Source organism: Corylus avellana, chromosome ca11 (genome assembly GCF_901000735.1).
Source record: "Corylus avellana chromosome ca11, CavTom2PMs-1.0".
Taxonomy (NCBI): domain Eukaryota; kingdom Viridiplantae; phylum Streptophyta; class Magnoliopsida; order Fagales; family Betulaceae; genus Corylus; species Corylus avellana.
The window spans coordinates 22,294,994-22,320,878 of record NC_081551.1 but is presented as its reverse complement, the minus strand read 5'-3'; the positions used below and the strand labels follow the sequence as shown (position 1 = coordinate 22,320,878).

At 37.5% G+C, this 25,885-nt stretch overlaps 3 protein-coding genes across 5 annotated transcripts; 1 reads left to right on the top strand and 2 right to left on the bottom strand.

Moving 5' to 3' along the window:
* Positions 1-130: 130 nt before the first annotated feature.
* On the top strand, positions 131-13,433 carry LOC132166695 (AT-rich interactive domain-containing protein 4). 3 transcript variants are annotated; one of them, XM_059577563.1, is made up of 15 exons: positions 134-812; positions 914-1,105; positions 1,525-1,578; positions 1,754-1,842; positions 5,771-6,044; positions 6,147-6,203; positions 6,542-6,573; positions 6,811-6,946; positions 7,415-7,588; positions 9,550-10,113; positions 11,518-11,655; positions 11,726-11,824; positions 12,311-12,411; positions 12,507-12,597; positions 13,021-13,433. In XM_059577563.1, exons 1-15 carry the CDS (start codon positions 654-656, stop codon positions 13,114-13,116), a joined length of 2,256 nt encoding a protein of 751 aa, XP_059433546.1. In that variant the 5' UTR covers positions 134-653; the 3' UTR covers positions 13,117-13,433. The 3 variants fall into 3 exon arrangements, with proteins under 3 accessions (XP_059433547.1, XP_059433546.1, XP_059433548.1); XM_059577564.1 differs by lacking the exons at positions 12,507-12,597; positions 13,021-13,433 and having other exon boundaries at positions 131-812; positions 12,276-12,405; XM_059577565.1 differs by lacking the exons at positions 1,525-1,578; positions 1,754-1,842 and having other exon boundaries at positions 725-812.
* Positions 13,434-14,239: 806 nt separating this feature from the next.
* LOC132166435 (uncharacterized) lies at positions 14,240-17,485 on the bottom strand. Its single transcript, XM_059577250.1, has 5 exons — positions 17,282-17,485; positions 15,902-16,797; positions 15,409-15,609; positions 14,987-15,182; positions 14,240-14,730 (listed from the first exon to the last, which is right to left on the bottom strand). The coding sequence occupies exons 2-5, from the start codon at positions 16,757-16,759 to the stop codon at positions 14,549-14,551; spliced, it is 1,437 nt and encodes a 478-aa protein (XP_059433233.1). The 5' UTR covers positions 16,760-16,797; positions 17,282-17,485; the 3' UTR covers positions 14,240-14,548.
* Positions 17,486-18,185: 700 nt separating this feature from the next.
* Positions 18,186-25,656, bottom strand: LOC132165480 (suppressor of mec-8 and unc-52 protein homolog 2; the record flags this gene model as incomplete). The annotated part of the gene is given in 12 exon segments (XM_059576065.1): positions 18,186-18,676; positions 18,861-19,238; positions 19,374-19,726; positions 20,142-20,265; positions 20,346-20,414; positions 21,235-21,324; positions 21,453-21,501; positions 21,833-21,947; positions 22,352-22,542; positions 22,860-22,978; positions 23,068-23,167; positions 25,485-25,656. Coding segments are annotated over 10 exon segments (1,695 nt in total). The 3' UTR covers positions 18,186-18,397.
* Between the last annotated feature and the right edge of the window lie 229 nt (positions 25,657-25,885).

Here is a 25,885-nt window from a genome sequence, read left to right as displayed (position 1 = left end):
CTTTACTAATAAATGTCCTCATTGCGACTGTAGTTAAAACTCACACCTTTTCCTCAACAGAAGGCCTGATTTAATTTGATTTCAATTCTTTATTTATTACGATGTTTTTTTTTTTTTTTTTTTTTTAATATTGTGGATGATTTTTATTACCCATTTGTAGCGTTGGGGGTGATTGGTAACGCGCGAAGAGATTATGATTAAAGAAAGAGAGGTAGAGATGTGCTTTGCGATTTTGTTGAGATTTCTTTATTCTTTTTAGTTTTAGACCGTATCGTTCCTTTACTGTTTCGGTGTTTCCTCTTGGGGTTTTTGGTCCTTCGCTTTTGTTTTTTTTTGTTTTTGGATTGTCCCTGGATGTTTGCTGCTTTCCTAATTTTGTTTCGTATTTTAACATCGTTTTAACCATGTGGGTCGTTGATCTCTCCTTAGTCTCAGCGTTTGCAAGTAAGTGTTCAATGCTTTTTCGCTGTATCTGAATGCAAGAAAGAAGCTTGTCCACCCCCACCCCCCTCCTTTTTTTACTCCACCATAATCAACTGGGTTTGGATTCGGAGAGAGGCGAAATAAATAAATTATGAGATTTTCAGCAAATGGGGTGTTTTAGGCATTAGTTCTTTTTTCAATTTGTTTCTGGGGTGGTCTGGCATGCATACATGATGTTCCATGCTCAGGGCCCTTCAAGAAATCAGTGTAGTCTGCTAGCAGTTCTCTGCGGAAAAGGCTCTGATAATAAACGGAATCAGAAGCCGGTGGTTTCCCAAAATCAACCCAGATACCCGTTTCCGGAGCTCACTTCATTTGGGCGTGTCGAGGTGTATAAATTGATCCACTGGCTATAAATTCCTGTTGCTGATAATGGGGTTTCAGTAGATTGTGTTTAAGGTTTTAACATTATGTTCATATCTGAATGCAGGTTCAAGTTCTGACCAATCCGAGTACTCATGAGTTCCAGCAAGTTCTTGAATCATCAGAACCCAATTTTGTTTATCTGCAAGGAGAGCAACTTGCCTGCAGTGAAGAAATTGGGTCTCTGGTATGGGAAGATGTTGATTTGTCCACTGCAGAAACCTTGTGCGGACTGCTTGGTTCCACATTGCCGACCGTTGTGAGTGGTTTATCATTCTATGATTCTCAGTTGTAATCTGCTGTCTGGAATTAAGTGAACTTATTAACGTGGTGCTTAAAACTTGAATTGATGTTGAATGTATTATGTGTGCACATCTGTAGCTTCAATATTATCAAGACATTGTATTGCTGGCATCCACATCTATTTTGAAATTGATTCGTAGATTATGAATTTGACAAGTTTCTGACAGCGGTTTCCATAATGTTAGCTTGTGAGGAGTCAATTAGATAGCATATCTCGTGATAGCTCAAATTAAGCTCGAAGAATTCATGGGCAGCCTTTTTGTATCGCATATCATATTACTACCTCAAAATTGAGTCTATTTTTCATTTCTTGCAGTTTTTGGTGATTGTTTAGCTCACGTAGTAATAGGTATTTACTCTCAAATGATTGTGCAGGTTTATTTAGAAATCCCCAATGGTGAAAAATTGGCAGAGGCACTTCATTCTAAGGTTATGTTGATTTTAGGCAGTTCAATATATGTTTTTTCATTTGATTGTAATGGACGGTGTTGTTATCTTGGGGGAAAGAGAGATTGTTAGTTGGGATTTGAAGGTTGGAACCTTTACTGGTTTTATTGCCTTTTTTTTCAAAAGGTTATTGAATTTGGGTGTTTGCCTTTGGCAGGGAGTTCCTTACATTATATACTGGAAAGATACATTTTCTTGTTATGCGGCGTGTCATTTCCGTCACTCACTTTTGTCAGTGGTACAAAGGTATAATCATCTACACTTTCATTGCAATCTATGCCACTAGTTCCGTATAAGTAACCAGTAATTTTTATTTTTTTTTGACGAATAATTAGAATTTTATTGAAAAAAGCTCTTATACACTAAGAGTATACAAGAGAGCCGAGGTCCTAGCTGCTGCTACAATCTAGAAAACAAATCAGACCTACCAGATTCCCTGAGGGAAAGTTAGGAACATAAACAATAGCCCAATCCAAAAGAGATCTAAGAAAAGAAGATTTAAGAAGAAGCACATTCTCACTATCCTCAAAGAGACATCAATTCCTTTCTCTCCAAATGCTCCACGCTAAGAGAGCAGGGATAACTTTCTAGATAGCCTCCTTGGGATGTCCCCTCCCTTGAAATCTCTAGTATTGTAGAAGCTGTAGGATGTTATGAGGCATGACCCAAGATAACCCGAAGCTGTTAAAAACTCAGTGTCAGATGTCAGCGGTATACTCACAATGGATGAGAAGATGATCAACGGTTTCCTCATCCTTTTTACAAAGGCAACACAATGCAAGGAGAGGCCTTCACCTTCCAGATACTTTTCCAAGGGAATGAACTATGCTCACCTAATTGTAGTATAGTATAGTAACTCTTCGCCGCAAAGCGTGGTGGCTAGAAGGAGTCCACACCATTCGATCAACTTCTCCCGGATAGGGTTTCATAGAGTTTAAGAGGGTAAGAAAAGAATCTAGAGATTCAAGTTCCCAATCATGAGTTGCTCTAATGAAGCTAGGATTCCAAAGGATGTGCGGACTGGAAAGATCCATGTAATCTGACACCAAAGCCTCCTTGTTACGAGCTATGGAAAAGAGCATTTTTAGAGCCCTTTCTCCGCACCGAATGTCATGACAGAAGCGAATGTGGGAACCGTCCCCAACCTTATAGGAAACAAAATTGGAGAAAGCTCCCCCATCTTTCCTAATATTCCTCCATAAGCTCACCCCATAAGGACCACGGGCTTCCTCTAAGCGCCATAGCCCTCTTTGGATCCCGTACTTCATCACAATCACTTGCCTCCATAGAGAATCTTGTTCATTCCCGAATATCCAAAGCCATTTACCGAGAAGGGCTTTGTTAAAAATCATCAGATTTTTTATGCCCAACCCCCCTCTAGGAATTGGGGAGTAAACAATCTTCTAATTCACCAAATGCAACTTGGGGTCCTCACCTGTATTATCCCAAAGGAAGTCCCTCTGAAGACTTTCCAGTCTCCTGGCTATGCTTGCTAGTAAAGGGAAGAGAGATAAAAAAGTGGGGATACTTAATGAGAGTAAGACGCCCTGTACAAGTAAATTTGCCAGCCTTTTTTTCCATTTTCTCAACCACCCCTTCTCAAATGGCTTTTGATTTGAAGGGAGCACCTAATGGAATCCCCAAGTAACATAACAGAAGAGAAGAGACGTTACAACAGAGAATACTAGCCGGCTCCTCAATATGCGGGACCTCCCCACTGTGACTAACTCAGATTTTTGGAGATTAACTTTCAAACCTGAATTGGCCTTGAAGCACAAGAAAATGTGATCCAAATTAAGAATTTGATCAATGTCTGCGTCACATATAACAGGTGTATCATCTGCGAACAAAAGATGGGAGATTTCCAAAGGGATATTGTTGAGATTGTCCACTCGGAAACCAGAAAGAAAGCCCCCATCCATCGCTCTAGAAAGCATCCTACTGAGGGGATCCATGACAAAAACAAAGAGAAGAGGAGAGAGAGGATCTCCTTGGCGAAGGCCCCGAGAACTACCGAAGAATCCATGTGGGCTGCCGTTGATCATGATCGAAAAACGAGCCGTGGAAGTACAAGCAGAAATCCACCTCCTCCATTTAGAGCCAAAACTATTCCGCTTCAAAAGATAGGAGAGGAAGTCCCAGTTAACATGCACATAAGCCTTCTCTAGGTCAAGTTTGCATAATACCCCAGGAAAAACTATCTCAACCTGCTGTCCAAACACTCATTGGCTATAGGCACTGAGTCTAGAATTTGATGCCCCCCAGTGAAAGCATTCTGGTTGTTAGAAGTAAGAGCTCCCACTACTTGCTTCTATCTACTCGCAAGAACTTTAGGCAGGATCTTATAAACACTCCCTACCAGACTGATAGGTATGAAATCAAAGGACTTGTTTGGGAAGGCAATTCTTCTCAACTTTTTTCCCTTTTTTAGTTGATTTGATACTACTAACACTCAACTTAACTAAAAAATTTTCAACTTTATTCAAAATTTTATATTCTTCAAACACCCCAAACATAATCTCAACTCTTTTTCTCCTCGATATTACTTATCAAAAAAAACTCTTTTTCTCCTCGATATTCACAACTTTGAATTCAATTCAATAGAATAGAAAAAAATCGCAAACCAAAACGAGCCCTTTACCTCCAACTGACCAAGCTTTTTCGGAATAAGAGCAATGAAGGTAGCGTTAAGGCTCTTCACAAACCTCTCATGCTCATGGAAGTTATGAAAGAAATTCATGAGAACAGCATTCACAATAGACCAAGACACAATAAAAGTAGTTGGATTTGAAGGAATTTTCCATTCAGGCCCTATTTGTTTTTGCGCAGCATAAAATGGTGGTCAACCCAATTTTCCATTGATCACTGAAAACGTAAAAGGGGCGAGAGGGAAAACGTTTTATGCCCAGAAGAACATGCCTCACAAAAGTACGCACTACGCCTTCCCTACCCCTCTCATTTTTACGCCTCCATTGTTTCTTTCTTTGTCACTCTCAGATTTTTTCTTCCTTGCCCCTCTCTCAAATTTTGCGCGCGTAATCCACTACACAGCCAGAGAGTACCTTACTCCTTACCCTCTGATTTTGAGTTGTTAACTTGGTCTGTTTAGCTAATATATGGTGTTGATTATGACAATGTATATTCCACACTACGTGTCTTTGCTTCATTTTTGTCCTAGTTGATGTATTTTCTTATTCTGATATGCATCGCTTGTTCAGAGTAGACTATATGCATCCCTTTTACTTTGTAAACTGGTTGTTAGTACATGGGTTGAGTACAGTTGCAAGTTGGTCTGGTGTCTGCTGGGACCCTCTGGTATGTGGTCTCTGTGTCTGTGTTTTGGGCCGAGGAATTGTGTTTTAAAATGAGAATTGGGGTTTTAAACTCTCCCTGTTTTCAGAATCAAAAAAGGGGAAAACAGAGCTTGTAATCCCATATTTCTGATTTTTTTTTCACTGGTAATCTAAAATTACTAAATTTTAATCAATCTTCTTTCCTCGACTTTTCTCAGCAAGCCATGGGAGCTTATACATTTCTAATATATGGATTCATTACTCAATTCTTTGTCTGAGCTTTAAAGATCTTGTAAAAGTGAGATGTTTATGTTATTGATCTTTGGTTAATTTTTGTCTTATTGCTGAAAGATTGTTTCCAAGATGTTTAATTTTGGTATTCATGCTTGCACCGTTTTCTTCAAAAAATGGCAAACTTCATTTTCTATCTTAAAAGTCACACTCATCCGAACATCATTGTGAGTATGACCTTCTGTTATTCATGAACTTGATGAAGCCCATCACTCTTCTGACACCATATTTTTTATGTTGTGAATGAAAGCTGGTATTTATAGGTTAAAACTTAACATGATTATATGAAACTATATATGAAATAATTGGTTATTTTTTGTACGAGTCAAATGCCGGAAAATGTTTTCTAAACCATTTTAAGGGTTACAAAGAAACGGCAGAAAATAGCCAGTTTTCTCGAAAAATGTTTGAAAACATTTTACGCAAAAACAAACGGAGCCTCAATATGATTTGGGAGTGAATGTAGTTGGTCTTGACCAGTGAATACCGTATTTAGGTTTATCCTCCTGCTAGAAGATGGACTAAATATTATTTGTTAGCAGTATGGCATGTCTAAGCTTTTGCTGACTAGGCTCTGTTCTGCGTTGCAGTTCATGCAGCCATACATGGGATGCATTCCAGCTTGCTCTTGCATCTTTTAGGCTGTATTGTGTACGTGACAGCAATGTCTCACCTTGTAATAGCCAAAAGGCTAGTGGTAAGCTGGGACCATGCTTGCTTGGGGACCCTCCTAAGATTGATGTTGCTCCAGCCGAGTTAGATGTGCAGGAAGAAGAAAGCTCTTCTGGGACTCTACCTGCTATAAAGATATATGATCATGATGTGATCATGAGGTTTCTTGTTTGTGGAGTTCCATGCCCACTAGTAAGTCTGGTTTCATAGTTTCCAGCCTAGTCCTTGTTACTTGGTTAGACCATATTACAATAACTTTGTGGTATGTACTGTTTACAAACTGTACTCTTCCAGGATGCGTGCTTATTAGGATCTTTGGAGGATGGACTTAATGCTCTCTTGAGCATAGAAGTAAGCATTATGCAACAGTTTCCTGGTTTATTTCTTTTGCATTTGTTTGTTTGTTTGGTTTTTCTTTTGTCATCCAAGCTCCTCAATCTCACCTTATATAGATGGTAAATTGTCCTAAATGTTTGGGGCATCATCACTTTCAGACTTTCATGTTACTCATGGCGTCGCGATTGGTTTGGTTGGACTGTGAATAGTTTGTGTCTGCTCTAGTACTGAGGCTATTTCTTTTTTCCTATTGTACTCATTCTAAGGTTGCTAGCTGTACTTTTTCATTTTTTCTTAATTCCTTCTTCCTTGCTACTTACAAAACTCACCTTTTGCCCCTTCTTGTTCTTCAGATACGTGGGAGTAAACTTCATAATAAGGCAAGGTATTAAATAACTTTAGACCAGTTACAGGTTTTGAACACCATATTCTATAGTATCATGGCATATGTTTTTCCGTTGTGGGGGAAAGTTTTAGTGACTAACAATCTCAACCCACATACTGCATTTTCTTCAATGATATGATGTTTTGTTTTTATGTTATATATAATTACAATTAGTTTCTTACTTGCATTATATTTTATTAATTTTTTCAGCTCACTAATGGGCATTATCATTTGCAGTGCACCACCTCCGCCTCTACAGGCAGGGATGTTTTCTCGTGGTGTTGTGACCATGCGATGTGATTTATCAACCTGCAGTTCTGCTAACATATCACTTTTAGTGTCTGGTAGTGCGCAGACTTGTTTTAATGATCAGGCAAGGATAAATTATTTTTATTGATTGCTATCGATGTGTTTGTTTTACGGACTCTTTTGGTGTGTTTGCCAATGGCACGGACTCTTTGTGTGTGTTTGCCAATGGCCCTGGAACGGTACTGTTCCAGGGCCTCTCTCAATTCTAAAAAAAAAATCTTTTCACCTCAAAATTAATCCCAACATCTCTACTTTTTATACCACATCAATCATTTTTATTATTATTATTATTTAAATAAAAAAATTACTACAAAACAATTTTTTTATATTTTTCCATATAAAATATATTTTTTCACTTTTCCCCACAAAACATTTTCACTAAAACTAATCAAACACTTATTCTTAAAAAAAAGGCTACAGTACCGGCCCTGGAACGGTTCCAGGACCATTGGCAAATAGGGCCTTTGAGTTTGGAAGTACACATGACACATACTGTATCGTTTATGTTATCATTTTGTTTTTTGGATCTCAGATTTTGGAGAATCATATAAAGAATGAACTCATTGAGAAAAGTCAGCTAGTCCGTGCATTGCCCAGCTGCGATGAAACCAAATTGCCGTTTTCTGAGCCACGGAAGTCTGCCTCAATAGCCTGTGGTGCAAGTGTTTTTGAAGTTTGCCTGAAGGTTCCCACGTGGGCTTCACAGGTTACATAGCTCCTAACTTCTTCTTTTTTTTCATTGCACTTCACAGGTTACACTTGCTCTCTAATTATTTGGTTAATAAAAAGGCAAAAGCCCCTCAAGAATTATTGAATCCAGTAAATCCACAAAATTATTTAAGTCTACTCATAAGCCAATTTTATTTGACACTTTTTTTAAAAAAAAAAAAAAAAAATTGTGTGTTAATCTTAGAAATGAAGTTATCATGTATCTATTGGAGATTCTTATACAAGATGGAAACGAGCAATAATCTTCAATTTCCTTGGATGGTTGTTTTTTTTTTTTTTTTTAAGTAATTTGAAAATTACTCTTAAAGAAAAAACTTAGGAAAACTTTACTTGCATTGCACCCCTTTAAAGTATAAGCGGTTTTGTAATCATAACCATATCCTATATTTCAGACTCTTTTAATTTCACCCATATTTTGTTAAAATGCCAAAAAAAAAAAAAAAAAATCCTCTGGTGACCTACGACCACGCCATGGGTCAGTCCAGATCCACAGGTGGTTGTGTGTCAATCCAGACCCACAGCCAAGCAGGGGGCAAGTCCAAGGCATTTTTGAAATGTTTTTAGTCTAGATCCATGGGTGGCTGTGTATCAGTCCAGACCCACGGTCAAGCCGTGGGCGAGTCCAAAGCATTTTTGAATTTTCACTTTTTTTTTTTTTTTTTTCTTTTTTTTTTTTTTTAAAAAAAAAAAGGAGAAAAAAAGAAGGCATTTTCGACATTTAAACAAAATAGGGGTGAAATTAAAAGTGACTGAAACATGGAATACCGACATTGCAAATTTTTAAACTTTGAGGTTATGATTTCAAAATTGTTTATAATACTTCGGGGGGTGTAAGTGAAACTTTCCCCAAAAAAATTTATACATAATTAATTTCTTTATTTAGGCCACGAAAATATGGTCCCAATTTTTGTTATGACAATCAGACCATGGGTAGGAATTCTAACCTTAGTGAGAGTATGATCCTAGCGATGGTCAAACAATTTCTACTTAATAATTCTCCAAGAAATTTGTTCTTGGGATAGAATATTTTAAAATTTTGTTGGATGTATAGGGTGTATGTGTGTGTATATAGTTCTTGTTGACTGCAAAAATATTTTTTATGGGGTTTTGGAAGTCTATTTATTTTATTGACCTTTGTTTAAGTGCAACAGTGAATATGCCACTTAGCAAGGTGCTAATAGTTCTGTACATTCAGTGGCAATTAGCGGTTATTGAATCTAACTGCTAACCACACCGCCTTAAGCAATTAACAATTTTAACTAACCACACCACCATTTTAGGACGGGCAGTTACCATATGTTCTCACCGCCGGTTAGTGGTTATGTATGCCCAAACGCACCATGGTAACCGCCTGTCAAGTATGGGCCTTTTGGGCTTGGGCCTTTTTAATGTTTTGGTATGAAACCCTATACCAAAACAACGTCATTTTGGTATTAAACACCAACACGACATTGTTTTGCTATATATATATTGCCTCTGCCTACCCTACCACCACTAACCGCACATCCCTAGGTAGATCACCTAGTTGGAAAAAGCCAACAGTCCTAGGTGCTAAAAGCTCATTGGAATAGGAATGAAATTTTGGGTTCAAATCCATCTTCATGCTAGATCACTACCATCCTAGAAAAATGGAAGCAAGAAAAAAAGCAAAAAGTGGTGCATGTGATAGCTAAATGAAAGTGTTTGCTTTGTGCTGTTCAGAAAATGGTACTTGTTTGCTTGATGTTTGTCTGTGTATGTGGCTCAATCAATCATTTTCCCTTGCTAATATCAGCCGCAAAATTTTAGGAATTTAATTCTGTATGTGTTTAGAATAAAAAGGACGTGTAGTTGATACCCAAGAACTTCTATGTTGGTTTGGCCTGATTTAAGCCCTTGTTATGATGTGAGTTTATTCTATTGTGCTTAATGGTCATTTCCTTGGAATTCTTTCCACAGGTTTTGAGGCAGCTGGCACCAGATGTATCTTACCGCAGCTTAGTTGTGCTTGGAATAGCCAGCACTGAGGGCTTGTCAGTGGCTTCTTTTGAAAAAGATGATGCTGAACGCCTTCTTTTCTTTTGTACAAGGCAGGGCAAAGAACATCATCCAAACAATTCTTTTCCTGCTGTGTCTCCCAGCTGTTTGATGCCTCCTGCGCCTAGTAGAAAGAGATCTGAGCCATGTCGAAAAACAAAACCTGTCACCTTTAGTGGCCCGAAATGGGAAAATGAACGTAGTGATAGACAGAAACCAAGTGTTGCAGCAATGAGGCCAATCCCTCAGAGTCATCGTCATAAGATACTACCTTTTTCTAGATTTTCTGAGCCAGAAAGATATGATGGAGATCAAGGAGAAGCTCATTTTCCAGTTGCCCCTGCAAAGCATACTATTGTTGGCCCTACTGTCACACACAGGAAACGGTTGTCAAGCTCTTTTCAGGCCCAGCAGATTATTTCTTTAAATCCGCTACCCTTGAAGAAACATGGCTGTGGCAGAGCCCCCATTCATGTATGCTCAGAGGTTAGTCATTTGGTCTCTACTTCTTAGAGCGTGGGTGGGCATGTTTCCATGTCACCACTGAAGTGGTTTCATTTCCATATTGTTGAGCAGATGGAGAACCATTTTCTTTTAAAGTCACGTATCTAATATATGTGGTTATGCATGGCATTTGTATGGAACATCACTTGAATCCTGTGAAGCATGGCCATGAATATGATACAGTATGAATTGAGTGTGTGTGTGTGTGTGTATACACTAGAATGTTGTGTGGACAGATTGTGCTCGCAATTGCAAAAACAAACAAGTTGTATGATTCTTATCAACTAATGATTTATTTAGTGGTTTCTTAATCCCATTGAAGATATCTTATCCAGATTTGTTTAGTATTGCATGTTGAAGGACACGTGGGTGGTGGATCTCATGCAATTCTGAAATGGAAGTATTCATTGGAATATAATTTTTACTAGACCTGTATAGGATTGGGAGGTAGAGTTGGTCTCCTCTTTCTTTGAGATGTTGTATTCTCGCAATGAGATGTGGATAGAATATGTTGGATCCCTTCCAAGAGACACTAGTTTGAAATGAGGCCGTTTTATCATGTGTAAACCATATTTACAAGTTCCCTATTTCCTTGGAAGAATATTTGGAGAATTAAAGCATTTTTGAAAGTGGCATTTTTTGTGTAATTGGTGGCTTTAGGGAAAATATTGATGTTGGATAACTTGAGGAAGTGGAACATCATTGTGAGGGATAGTGGTGCAAGCAGTGAGGAGATCACCTTCTTCTTCATTGTGAAGTAGCAAGAGATTTATGGAGTTCGCTATGTAATTTGTTTGGTGTTGATTGGATTATACCTAGAAGAGTGTGAGAGTTATTGATGAGTTGGGGAGGTCAGGTAGAGGGCATCATGACATTTTGGAAGTTTTGGAGGTTGGTTCCTTTATGATTAATGTGCTGTATCTGGAGAGAGTGGAATGCACAAAGTTTTAAAGATAGAGAGACTTCGGCGGTAGAGTTGAAAAAGATTATATGCAATTCCCTTTACACTTGGATATTAACTCATAAGAGTTCTCTTCTTTTTCTAACTTTCTAAACTTTTGTTCTTTTTTTACTGAAAATGAGATTCTCTTGTATATTTCCTGTATATGTCCATTTAACCATATTTATTTCTCATGCATGCCCTCATCCAACAATTTCATGGGGCTAAACTTGTCTTCTAAGCCACTAGTATTGCATACAGAGCCTAATATGAATATTGAATAGATTGTGGCAGTGAGATCTTGTAATTGACTTTGCTATTTACTCTACCTTGGACTGAAATGTTGGATCCCTTTATATACTTGATGTGATTCATGTACAAGGAATTTTGATATCTGTATCTAACTTTCTTCTTTTAATTCGTTTACGACATTATACCTCTGGCAGGAGGAATTCCTAAGGGACGTAATGCAGTTTCTGACCCTCCGTGGACATACTCGTCTCATTCCTCAAGGTGGGTTAGCTGAGTTCCCTGATGCCATTCTCAATGCAAAGCGCCTTGACCTTTTCAACTTGTATAGAGAGGTAATTTCTTTGCCGTAAAATGCTTACTGAAAATCTGCCAAGATGTAGTATTGAAATATTTGGTCCTCAGGTGGTCTCACGAGGAGGCTTTCATGTTGGGAATGGCATCAATTGGAAAGGACAGGTTTTCTCAAAGATGCGTAATCACACGCTGACCAATAGAATGACTGTATGTTTTTTCAACTTCTCTTCGTTATTTTCCTCTTTTTTATTCTTGAGATGCTTTAAGTTGCATGTTGTGCAAATTCTTGTTAGCTTTGGAGTCAGATATAACATGGAAGGCTGAACCTTAAATTATAAAATTCTTAAATATGTCAATTACTTAGTAATTTCTTCCGTAATTGCAATCTTTCGATGGTGTTTGCTAATTTCTTTTAGCATTTATATGCAAGCTATCGCTGGCACACATGCATTTCATATATGTTGTATTGAGCTTTATGACGTAAATTGAGGGGGGATAAAGTAACTCTGGCAGTTTCATAAGAAACTTTTTCCTGATATTATATTGTGGTTGGTTTTATTTGGTGATATCATTACTTTAGAATCATTAGCTTTTTGTAACTTGCAACTATTTTGGAAGCTTATCTTCTTGAATATGAATTTGACTCACGATGATGTAGATGGAGAACTCAGCTGTATTTCTGCTGATAATCAGGGTGTGGGGAATACACTAAAAAGGCATTACGAAACTTATCTTCTAGAATATGAATTCGCACACGATGATGTAGATGGAGAATTCTGCTTGTTGTGTCACAGGTCTCTCTCTCTCTCTCTCTCTGTGGCATACTGTAACTGTACGGATGCACCAAAAACTGTATGCCTTACTGACAATTTGAGTCTGCATGTAACAGTAGTGCAGGTGGTGATTGGGTGAACTGTGGGAAATGCGGTGAGTGGGCTCACTTCGGTTGTGATCGGAGGCAGGGGCTTGGTGCTTTTAAGGTATGTTTGCCTTATTTAACTTGTTATATAAAATTTGGGTGGATTTTGCCATAGGATTATTTATATGAAAGAAAGAGTAAATGCTAATTGCTAAGCAAGATTTCTTGGAAGTCGATCATTTTCTCGCGTTAACAAGTTTAAATTATGTAGCTACCCTATAAATATAATGTCAAATGCCATGAGTAATTTAATGGTGCATATAATAATAGCTGTGGAAATTTGATGCAGTACAGTACATACCTCATCATCTTCTTGTGTCAGAAACATTTGCAACAGACAATACTGATTTCTGTTTCTCATGGAGTAAAATCATTAAATGAGAGGAAAAGAACCAAAAGAGTATTAAAATCATTAAATCTGCATGAGTAGATTCAAAAACTTGAAGAATCTTTGTTGTCTTGACATCTGGATGATGATTGGCAGGACTATGCTAAAACAGATGGGTTGGAGTACATTTGTCCACATTGCAGCATCGCAAATTTCAGTAAGAAATCTCAGAAAACCACTAATGGATATTAATGAGTATATTGACCTACGATCTGTCGCAAATTCCAAGAAGAAACGGAATCCCTGGAAACAGCCAGGGATATTGATGAGCCTTATCCCACAACCTCAACCTGGAGCCCGTTCCTCTCGCTCTTTCTGTGCTAGAAACTCTCTCTCATTCCTCCCACCAAAATGGGATTTATATTGTAGAGTCAGAGTTTACTAAATTATTTCAATGAGGCAGTTTTATAGCTTTATAATATTGAAACTGTCCAATAATTTCCCCCTCGAATTGGATTTGTATACTGCAATCAAATGCGGCTGTTTATCACATTTGGGATTTAATTTTTCACAAGCAATCTCCTTAAAATGTTAGATATGAGAGTATGTCTTAGTAGTCTCATAAATTTTATAATCCTTGTCCTAAACTAGTAATAGTATGCAATTTTTGTTTTTCCAAAATCCATTTCATAAACTTCAATAGACTGTAATTTATACCCTGACATTTTTTGTGAAAAAAAGAAAAGAAAAGATATACTAAATATGCTACAAGGGAGTAATGTGCATTTGTACTTCAATTCCAAAGGATTCATGTTGAGGCTGTTTGAATTATCCTCCTCGAAGAAGTCTCGACATGAGTTAAGCGGAAGATGATTTATCAAATACCCGGTCTCCTTCAGGCTTTAGTCTTCTGTAATCTGTAGTTTTTAGGTTTTTGTATTCTTTGCTTGCATTAAAAAAAAAAAAAAACAAAAAAAAGATAATGAAGATAGGGACAAAAAGAGAGAACTAATAATGGGTATTGGGTAGGTGAAAATTGAAAAAAGTGAGTAAGAAAAAAACAAAACGCCTTTCATGCCATGTTTTGAAGGCTATTCTATAAAAATAGTACGTTTTATTTGCTTCAAGGAGCCAGGCCATCGTATGCATCTTTCTTTCCTTTTTTTTTTTTTTTCCCTAAGAAAATTTTGGTATCAGGCCTAGTAGCTTTTGAGTTTTGAGCTTAAAAAAATTCATAAAACCTTTTTATTTCAAGAATTATGTTATTAGCTTTTCTATATAATTTTATTTCAAGAATGCGACTTCCAAATCCAATGGCAAGACACAAACCGTTTGACAATTTAGCTCAAAAGTAATCACGTCATAGAAGGTCAAATTAAAGAAACTGTACCATTCTATTGCATATATACACGTAGAAATCCCAATAAGTGTATTCACATCATAATAAACCGATTGGTATGACAATGGCAGATGCAGGAGATTAAGATATGGAAACAATAACATCGAGTACATCCCTTCATACAGAGAATACGAAACAACTCCAAACAACTTTTTCACAGTTATAGATCTAAGATGAGGAATCCTTATCAGAATCCAACCATGTGTTTATAAATTGATCTATTCCAGTGGTCATGGAGATGCTTCACATCCATCAGAAAGATGCCATATTGCAGATGAAGAGAAATCACCGTACACTGGAGAAAAGGTCATCAAGGGCAGTATACAAGGGCTCGGCAGCCTTTGGTCTGTCCACCATCCCAAGTAGAATATCAGACGTGGTGAGGTAAGGATCGCCATAGAAGCGTAAATTGGTATCCATCCTTGTTGCAACAATATTCCCTTCCAGTGACACTCCCACAAATGCACCTGTCATAATTTGCAAAGTTCAAAGATGTAAGCTGTTTCTCCTTGAACTTTCAAGCTACCACAAAGTATGCATAAACCACATTAGAAAGGGGAAAAGCTCATAAAACAACATCCTTGAGCGACCTGTACCACCTCGCAAAAATAAATATTGCATTTGCCCCCGTACTGCTATACCATGACCTGTAAGTGTATGATTCTAATTTCTAATTATTCAAGAAGCCAATATTTACAGACAACCTAATTCATGTAACAATACCTTTGCTACAACTGTAAGTATAGCACATGCCAGAACCTCTATCTCCGGCACGAAGATCTGCTTCCAGCGCCCTCCCAACAGGTCCTGCTGCAGCACTACAACCAGCACCAAGAGAAAAATGCAAGCGACTACAAAATGTCTTAACAGCTTTCAAATCGTGAAGCACAATTATGAAGTCCAACAGCTCACCACCAATCTGTGAACACATAGCAAGTATAAAACTAATTAAGTAAAACAAAAATTGAGCAAGTAATGCCAAAAGCTTAGAACTTATATCTAGTTAAAATGAATCCTTCTCAAAAACATGCATATCCTATATTTGTTTTCTAAGCCTTCTATTTAAATGGAAATAACAGACATTATTGTCACAATAACAACTGGAAATATGCTACAGAAGTACTGTGAACCAATTGTATGTTTACCTGAGCACCCCATCCTAAGCCAACAGAGAGTATGGCTGATGGGGCTGACCATGATCCATCTGACCTTCGAGAAATGACCAAACCCGTACCAAGTTTGTAAGCAACCAGAACACCAGCTTTGGCAACAGTTAAAATTGCCAGGCCTTTTGCTCCTTTCAGAACTGCTAAGGGTATGGACTTATCAGGATTCAACCTAGCAACCTGTACATTCCAACAAACACTATGAAGTTAAGAAATCGCTTTGTACAGGACATGGTTACATAAAATGTAAACAAAGTACAACTTCTAAAATACCATGACCAGCTAGTAGACAAGTACAAGAAATGAAGCAAAGAGTCAACAGAGAAACAAAGCTCCAAAGCAGAATCTAGGACCTAGCATGGACTACCTACTTGGTATTCGCAATCCTATCTACAACATTACAAAGCAGGAAATTAATCTTAGTTTTACAGAGACAAAACAAGTTGACAAGTAATGCAAATCAGAAACACACCTGGCAGTAGCTTTTCAATGTATTGGAGGCCTTGTATATCTCATCTTCCATGGACATGCCAATAGGAAGATTCAACCATCCTCTTGTGCATGTCCAATCCATCACATCATGCTTTGCTACTTGCATGGCATTGCTTATGGTGTTAATAAGAATACCCTGTAAAGGATCGAGCCTATCGTAGCAGGTATCACATACCCTCTGCGGATTCCTCTCCCTGAACTTAACAGGTAACAAGCACCTCCCATTGGTACATGCCCTGCAGAAAACCCCTCCACAAAACCGACAATGATGTCTACCACGAGTCAGTGCTGTGAAAGAAGCAGTGCACTGCATGCAAACTGTAGTAGAACTATCCGGCAGCCACTCTGGGGGCTCAGCCTCCAACACCTCTTTGTAAGCGCTATAATTAACCCCACTAGGCTCGAGGAGTGGTGGGGCACTGGGTATGTAAACAGAGGAGTGCAGGTCAGTATTTCCATTCTTTCCAGACCCGAGAAAGGAAACAGTTGTACTGGGGAGTTGTTGATTTGTGGTGAGACTTGGAACCGATTTGTTCTGGCCAGTCAAAATGGAAAATATACCTCCGAGCACATTCTTCAAGTTCACTTCAGGAGGCATATTAGTTTGCATGGAATTCCGAGAATCATCACTAGAATCATATCCTCCATCAAGAAAGTCATCAGATTCAATTGGGAACTGGTACGTGTAATCTTGTTTAGAGGAATTTGAGCCTAACGGGGCTTGTGGAACAGCCGCCCATGGAGAATCAGTGTAGTCATCATCATAGCGGAATTTGACATTTTCCTTTTCAATCTTAGAAAGTGAAGAATATGAAACTCTTGGGTCAAAGTTTGCCATGCGCTATAACAACGATAGAAACCCAACAAGAGGTGGCACTGAAATTTGAATATTGACACCCATGTTAGGATCTAAGACTATACCTTTTTTTTTTCTTAAATTAAAAACCAGAAACAGAAAGACCCAGGTATTTTAGTAAGCATGGTAACCATTTTAAGCTCCAAATTGTGGTGTGAGGAACTTATCCACAGTATTTAGAATAATAATAAAACTCATGTCAAAGGAATCACAGAGGCCGTCAATTTACTTCCTCGCGCGTGGACGTGCGAAACGCAGTAATTCTTTGTCAATTTGCAAGATAAAACCAAAAAAAAAAAAACCAATAGAAGCTGAATAGAGGGATTAGATAAGCCCCACCATCAGGAACAAGTTACGCTATCAAAGAAAGAAACGGCAACGGCCATGAACTAGATTTTGCTTCGAACTAGGGTTTTCAAACGGATAAAAACCATGCTCCAAAGGTTACCTCAATCCAAAGAAAATTAAATACATGAAAGAAGAAGAGAATGATAAATAAGGTACCTTTTTATGTCATCCAGAGATTTGGAATTTGTTAGGGCCTCCAATCACAAATCAAACCAACCAAAGGAAGAAGAACACGAACAAAAACAAGAAAGAGTTTCGAAGATAAACCAAACAACGCGGGCAGACACGCTGTCCCGGACTTGTCGTCTAATCAGATGCCAAGGAAATTCGGGCTCGCTCAACAAAGTTACATCTCACAAGCTAACGATTTCTTTTTAGTTCCGTAAACGCAAATATTTACTAATCATCCATTGGCTCGCTGGTCCTGGTCCTGGTCCAGGCCCTATAATGGTCCGTGGCTGCTTTTTCAGGCCCTATTCCCAGAAATAACAAGCCTACCAATAAGAATAGGATCTCTCCATTTCATTTGAAATTGAGAGTATTTATTTAGTGTAAAATAAAAAGTAATATTTAGGGTTCGTAATTAATATTCACTTATTGGATTGTATTTATTTAGTGTAAAATAAAAAGTAATATTTAGGGTTCGTAATTAATATTCACTTATTGGATTTAATTTGTATCGAGATATAGATATAAGATTATATAGGTCAGTTCTAACCCGACCCATTTAATTAAATGGATAAGATTCTTTAATCATTAATTTCGTGTCAGGTTTACATGTATTAAAAATTGTCAGCCTTACTTGTCCGCATGTTTTCTGTATCTGCATTAAAATTTCTATCATTTTTTGCAAATTAGATTGTCATGATTGCTGCTACTTAATCATTTTTTTTTTTGTTCGCTTGGAGAAATTAGAGTTGCCTTAACTAGCAAGTACATATGCTCTCTCTATATTGTTGGTTAAGGTTCGAATCTTCTAACTAACCTAGAACTTGGGTGAAGAACAAATCTCAAGCCGCATCTTGCCTCCAACATAGTGGTGAATCATTTTTATAATTGTAGGGGGTGACACTTTTCCAATGTCTTGATCTTCTCAAAAGCCCAAACTCCAAATACTTACAGTATTCTATCTTATGATCAGATTGAGGATAATTCTAGCAAAGAAACTGGAAAAGCTCATGTGTAACAACAAAATTAAGTCCAACATCAACTTCAAAGTAGAAAAGAAAATCTGCTCATAAATATTACAATGTAAGATCAACTTCCCATATTTCATATTCTAAGCTTCTTTCCAGGTTGTGAATCATCGTCATAATGTTGGCCACCCTCACCATTCATCTCCTTTTCCATTTTCTTTCTGGCAAGTATCTTGTTAATCTGGTGCAGCTCATTATTTAGCTTCTGGTCCCTGTTTTGCTTTCGTGTCTTCCGACCATCTTGCATCTTCACACCAAACTGGAATGCAGCTTTCGGCATGGCTTCTTTCTGCTCATTGTAAGTTGCCCATTCCTCTTCTGTCTCAAAGTCCCACCTATGAAGACGACCCTTTGCCTGTTGAAAAGCGACATTTTTTAGGATAAAAGCATACAGATTTGTCCCAAAAAAAAAATCATAAGAATATTATACTCCCTGCTATTCAAAACAACCAATTAAGACGCAAGTTAATAAAACAAAGCATCAATTTTCATATGCAAAACCGAAATTTTTTTTCTTTTCCTTAATAAAGATCACTTACTCGTCCACCCATATCCATTTTTGACAAGTCATCTTCGTCATCACTGTCCACAATCTCCCGGTTATACTCTTGATACCCTGGGTAACATTCAGAATAACTCTCAGAAATGAAATTGGGATCCTTTTCTCGAGCATCTTTCTCCCTCAATTGTTGAAGTCTCTGATCATCTCGCTTAAACACAGACCCTAAACCCCGATCCTTCTCTTCTTGAGTCATAAAACGTGGATCCTGCAGAATGCCTGCTTCCACTTCATAAGTCTGCATGTTTGCTTGGAGATATTGTTCAGGGTACGCCAGCTGTTCAGCATATTGGTAATCCTGCCACTCACCCTGGTAGCCACCAGCCAATGCTTGTGTTTGCATTGCATCATATCCATTCTGAAACCAAAAGGTAAATACATAGAAAATTAACTTAGACAATGGGGCAGGCACACCCAATTTCAACAAGAAAAATTCAAAAACTTAAATTGGAACCTCAGTTTTCTATTTTTTTTATTACTAGGATAAACTAACCGTTCCTTGCCATTCTTCAGGCAGCCCAGAGGTTTGGACTGGACCATAAACAGGTTCAGAAAAATACGAAGGCTTTTCCTTATTTCGAGGAGACTCTTCCATGTCCTCTGAGAGAGGGCTTTGGCTCAAGTCTTTACCCGGAATAGCATAGTCAACACCATCTCCAACAAATATGTCGTCCTGTTCTGCTCTAGCAACTGCTGGGCCTTGTTTCTCTCTTGCATCAAGATGATTTTTCCTTGGAGGAGGTGGAGGAAGAAATTCTCTTTCAGTTTGATACTTGGGCATCCCACCGTTAGGCTTTGATGGCTTATCCTCGTCATCATACTCATTACCAGCAGCCAAAATCTTTCCTGTAATAAAAAATGGAGAGAGTGAGAAGAAAAAACCTTGGATTACATAGATAAATGACCCACAAAGAAGCATGTTTATGATAAGGGATGAAAATTGCACGTGAATACCAAATCAGACAATAGAATCTGATCTCTTTACTCATCACAGAAAGTCTTGGGGTATTCGTTATCTCAAATCAGAGTCAACATGCAACATGCAAATGTATATATTCAAAACACTTCAATTTGTCTACAGAAAACTGTGCTAATTCAGAAATGCCCATTTGACTAGAGCAGTGAAATGACCATTCACACATGCAGGTTAGAAGCCACATTCTCAGGTGTTCAGGCAAAACATCAAAAAGACATTTCTCTTCCAGTACAATGATTTCAAACGAACTGTAATGCCTATCTCGTAGCCGTATGCATCAATTACCTTTTAAATCTCTCTCCTTTTTCTTCTTCTTAAGAACCTTCCCAGAAGAGCCAAGACGAAGATATGACATAATTTTAGCTATTCGATCCAGCACAGAACCATCAACACTGACAGTAACCATTTCCTGCAAAGTACAAGCCTAAATCAGATAAGCTGCCCTTCATTAAAGGAAAAATTCCAGCAAGGGATCAAGAAAATATAAACCTCAGGTACTGGACAATCAGCTTTACTCCGGTGCAAGGTGGTTGGAATGTCATGAGTGTATCCACCCTCCTGGCATGCAGAAGAAGAGAAAGTTCTGTCAGGAGATTGAGCATACAGACTAGTGGTTAAAGACAAATACATAAACTGAGAGCTATAACATACCAGACCTTATGTATGACACTTATATGAACTTCCTTAAAGTATACCACGCAATTCTCCAGAAGTTTCATTTAATCATTTATAATTCAACTACTGTTTGGTCCCTTACCTTCCTTACATTCTAATGCTTCAGTGTTCATGCATATCTCAAATTGGCTGGAGCACTGTGTGTAATATGACTGTCCGGTAATCCCATACCAATTGGTTGCAAGATCAACCATTTATGGCATATTGAAAAACCTATGTAGATGCCCAAGCCTCAAAGATGTTTCAGCAACTTCTACCTCTAATTTGGGGAATTAGGGTAAGGGTTTGATCTAGAAAGGAGTAGGGTCAGTTAGAGTTTGATAGTGAAAAGTATCAAGAATAAGATCTACGTTTTAATAGGCTAATATAGGAAAGTTTTCCAGTCTCATTTGATCTAATATTTTGATCAATTACAGAGAAGCAGAGAAAGAAGAGAGTAGATTAAAAGGCAATAAAGGTCCTATGTGACATCATTACTTTAGCTTCTTCTTATAAACAACTTACTCTAAGATCTGTTTGGTAAACTGGATGAGAAGCAGCAAGCTTACAGTACTTTTAAAATAAGTGCCTATGATGCATGATAGTGGAACTAGCATCATGCTGCAGATGGCATAAGAAAAAAAAAACAATAGAACTCATATCAGGAAGAACCAACATGGGACTTCCCAATAGGCAAGCATATAAAAGCAACAAATATTCTTACCATGTTAAAAATAAATGCCATTCGACCAGGAAGAAACATCTCATTTGACTTGATAGTAGTTTGGGGTTTGACTATCCATTTATACACTGACTGAAGCACAAATACAAGACATTAGTACAAATGACTTAAGCAAAAGCCAGAAGCAAGAAACTATTCATTAAATAAGCTAAATCTGCAACACGATTCCATAGCTTTGAATTTGCAAAAAGTCAGTGCACCTTTGCAGCTGCAGTGCGAAATGATAATTGTAGATCTTCCTTAGAGGCTCTGTCAGTAAATAACTAGTATGTGTTAGTGCAAACAATTATAAAGACCAAAAAAAATGTATAATTGTGCTCCCTCTCTCTCTCTCTCTCTCTCTCTCTCTCTCTGTGGACATGATGAAAGTAATTGACAGGTGATGATCAACTTCATCTTTTTGACAGTTTCAAGAGTTACAATCCTCTAGATAATTAACTCATGAAAAAATATAAGGCTTCAACAAGAAGCCATTTGTTCACAATATTTAACCACAAAACAGTCTTCATTTTTCATTTTTTAGTGTCAAACTAGAAAACATGGATTTACATGTTTAAGACAGATAATTGAAATCAAATACCTAGACTTTCCATCGGCATCATCTCCACCATCTGGCTTCTTGTCAATCTCGCTTCTTACTTTGTTGAGTAAAGCATAATCCAAACCTTTGACCAAATGTGTGTGCTCCACATCACCTGAACAAGCATTCATGCAACCAAAAATATGATATGTTTAGCAAATCTGCATAAACAGCTCAAAAATGGTTCGACTTTCTGAGCAATATCAACTGTTATGCTATTGAAGCATTGTGCACCATTGTGAAACTGTTATACAAGTTGAAAACTGCATGACCATTCTGATTGACATTAAAATGTTGCCACTAAACAATAAGTTCACATGAATGTATATATTAAAGAAAGACAAAATTATACACACACACACATATATATATAGGAGCCACTATAACGTATCAAATTAAAGACAGATAAATTATCGATATTCAAAACCCTGAGAAAGGAAGCAGTAAAAATTATGACTTAGTAAGATTTTCTCCTTCCAAACACAATGGGGAAAACTTCTTTATGATGATAAGACGAACCTCCAAGATACTTGCTCTTCTCTATGGAAAACTTTTGTGCATCAGCTGAGCGGAGATCAACAGGGCCAGGCGGAGCAACAGCATGAAAAGAACCCAATTCTGAGGCTTCATAGTCAGGATTTTGGTCTTCCCTACGCTCCTTCGCACGGTCTCTATATTTTGGTGCTTCCGGTTCTTCAACTTTCTCCTCTCTGCACAATCCCTATTCTCAGAACCATCTTGTACATACATTCGTACATATTTACATGCGTACATTCATACATACATATTTGCGTGTGTGTATCTCTAAAACTAGTAATTCAAATTTCATCAACTTCTTAAGTTGATTAATAAATTAATTCTAAAAATGCATTTACCTAATGCCAAAATCAACTACAACTCCACCAATAAAGCGAGTCTACAACTCACACACTGAAAGCAAGAACAAAAGCTACAAACTAGCTCTATGAATCACACAAAAAGAAAAATTATGAATCAGATGAAAGAAGAATGAATCATTTTGACTAACCTCCGACGAACAACTTTCTCCTTGTGATGTTTCTTTGATGCAGTCATTTTGATGGTTGATAGGATTCTCGGTGATTCTCGACCTTGGCTTCGTCCCTATGCTTGGTGTAATGCCCCACTCTAAATTACAGGGGCAAAAATGGAAATAATTAAATTTCCACTACTATTATTGAAATTCCACTATTGTCTTAATAAGCAGTTATACTTACCTCGTTGGTTCTTTCCGTGGTTTCTCGCTCAAACCGATTATCTTGTAATCTCAATTAGAGGATTATTCCCTTTATAGTCCTCCCATTCCGTGCTATGTGCCTGCAATTTATCACATTGTTAGACACAGCTAGACTACTAAAACCTTAAACTCTATTTCACAGACAACCTACATGTAAGCCTTCACGTAGCATTTCTCACTTTCCTAATGACTAGCCCGACACCGTTAACCTTCTTTGTGCTAGTAACACATCAAGACCTAACTCCTAAACTGTCGTCATACTTGAGTAACTTTCCCAAACTCTTGCTCAACCTTATCCTTCTATTATTGAAATTCCATCTCCTATTCCTAGGAAGAAATCTTATTTATATCGTTAAGCCTCGACTTCCCATCCACTACGAAACATGACCGATCGTAATTATTCTATGTTTACAAAATTAAGCTTTTTTCTTTTATAACAATCCTAGACTCTTGATTTGGGGCCTAACGATTTCCTTATTCCTTCAAGGAACCCCGACTCCTAATTCGTATTTTAATTTACTTTCTTTTTTTTTTTATATAAGTAAAGTTTATATATCAAAAGCGCAGAGGGGCGCAACCCTAGTACACAGGGAGTATACAAGGGAAACGTCTAACTAGAAGAAGAGAAAAGAACAAGGAAATCAAGATAGCTAACAACTAAAGGAGTGAGCTAAGCAGCTGTCCAAGTGTAGAGCGTATGGAAGAAGAAGGCCGTGAGATCTTCCAAGGATCTCTCAGAATCCTCAAAGCATCTCTTGTTCTTTTCTAACCATAGACACCACACAATGCATAGAGGAACCATTTTAATTTACTTCTACTAAATCTTTAAATTACTTTTACCATGTTATTAGGCTTGGGTTACATTTCTTATCATCCTCAAATTACTTAGACCTCATATATTTAAAACACTACATATGTTAAACTCAATCCGTTAAAATATTTAACCACTTTTAACATGTGTAAATTAATGGCTTGAACATTTCATTGCTCTTTTAGGTGGATTCAAAACCTATTTAAGTATTTCCATAATATCACATGGTTATAAATATTACCTTCTAAAGCCTTAAGAAATATTTTGGACAATTTATAATCCCTTGACATTCTCACCTTAAAACATCCCAATTAATATTTTATCCTTAATTAGGTAAACATCCAAGTAATTTGGTTATAGAATCCTAATGATTTAATAGGTTAATAACTTAATTAGATTAAACTATAATATCACATTGTAATATATCTAACTATCCACTCCTTATTATATCTTGCATTTATTCTTTATGCTCATTTTTCTCACACACGTAGTTTATTCTCATTCCAATTTGTTATTACAACTTATTCTTATTAGTCACCATCTTTTCCTTTTAACCATTTCATTTTCATTTATATTCTATTAAACATCACAATAACCTATTATTCATTAACCTTATCACACTTTAAACCCTTAATTATTATGTTCCTAAGCCATTTAGACTAGTAACTTATTCCAATAACTTACAACAAACACGAGGAACAACACAACAAAACGTTCCTAAGACAGTAGTAAGACTATACCACCTTAACCAGCCATGTATAATCCAAGTATCAAAAACCCTGATACGTATCAAAAACCGCAAAACCTCCAAATTTGGCCCTTACCAGTTGCGATAAAAACCCAATTTTAATTTCCAACGACATTCGGCCACATAACAAGAAGGCCTAAATACATTAATTTCAAACATCAAAACCTCAAATCTTTAATTCCAATTAATCATAACTAAATCAATACAATATCAATCAAAGCCTAATCTCATCTTTTCACTAACGGCCACCAATATCAACACTAAGAATGCCAAAAATCAAGGCAAACCCCAAAAGTCACTCCCTTTTCACATACTACTCGGCCATCCCTTCGAAATCAACAATTTAATCAATAAACAAAGAGCAAGCAAAGTTCTCTTCAATAGGTAAAACAACCCACCAAATTCAATAGCAATTTCAAAATCATACCCATGCGTCAACACCAACAAAGATCACCATGACTAACTATTCAACATAAACAATCTAAAATCAAACTCGCCAACCGGACAGAGCATCACTAGAAAACCCAAAATCTCTTAAATCAATACACGTCTATAGTGAAAGAGAAGCCCCAAAGAATAAACCCATTCACAACCCACACGGCTGGAGCTCCAACAACCAACAATCCACTCCAAACACCCAGCTAAAATACTTCCAAAAAAACCGAAACCCACATCAAGAGAACATCATCCGGCCACCCTCCTAACCGAATAGCAAAAGCCCCAAAATTTCAACCTAAATCAAACCCAAGTGAAATCCTAACAATTTAACATGATTTTCGTAGGCTATTAGCAGTGGGTACAACAAAATCATAAGCAAGAGCTTGAGAATCTACCATACCCGCTTCCTATGGCCGAAACCCCTCTCCTGGCTTCACCCTCCTTTTACTTCTCCTTTCTGCTTTACCGTGCAGCTACAAGTGGAGAGTTCCTCTCTCTTGCTCTCGACCTCTCTCTCGCTCTCGACCTCTCTCTCTCGGGGTGTTGCCGAGCTTCAGGAGGGGAACGTGGTTACGTGGGTTGGGTGTGTCGAAGAGAGAAAAGGGAGATGGGAGGGGGGCGAGCGCGAGTTCTAAAAAATAATGCTATTTGTTGCCCTCCAAACACCCGACTAGGAAATGGATTCGGGAAAATTCAGTTAATCAGTTAATGGTCTTTGGCCAATAAATAAGACATATGTCTTATCAATATAAATAATAATAAATAATTAAAAATAAAAAATATTTTAAAAAATAAAAATAT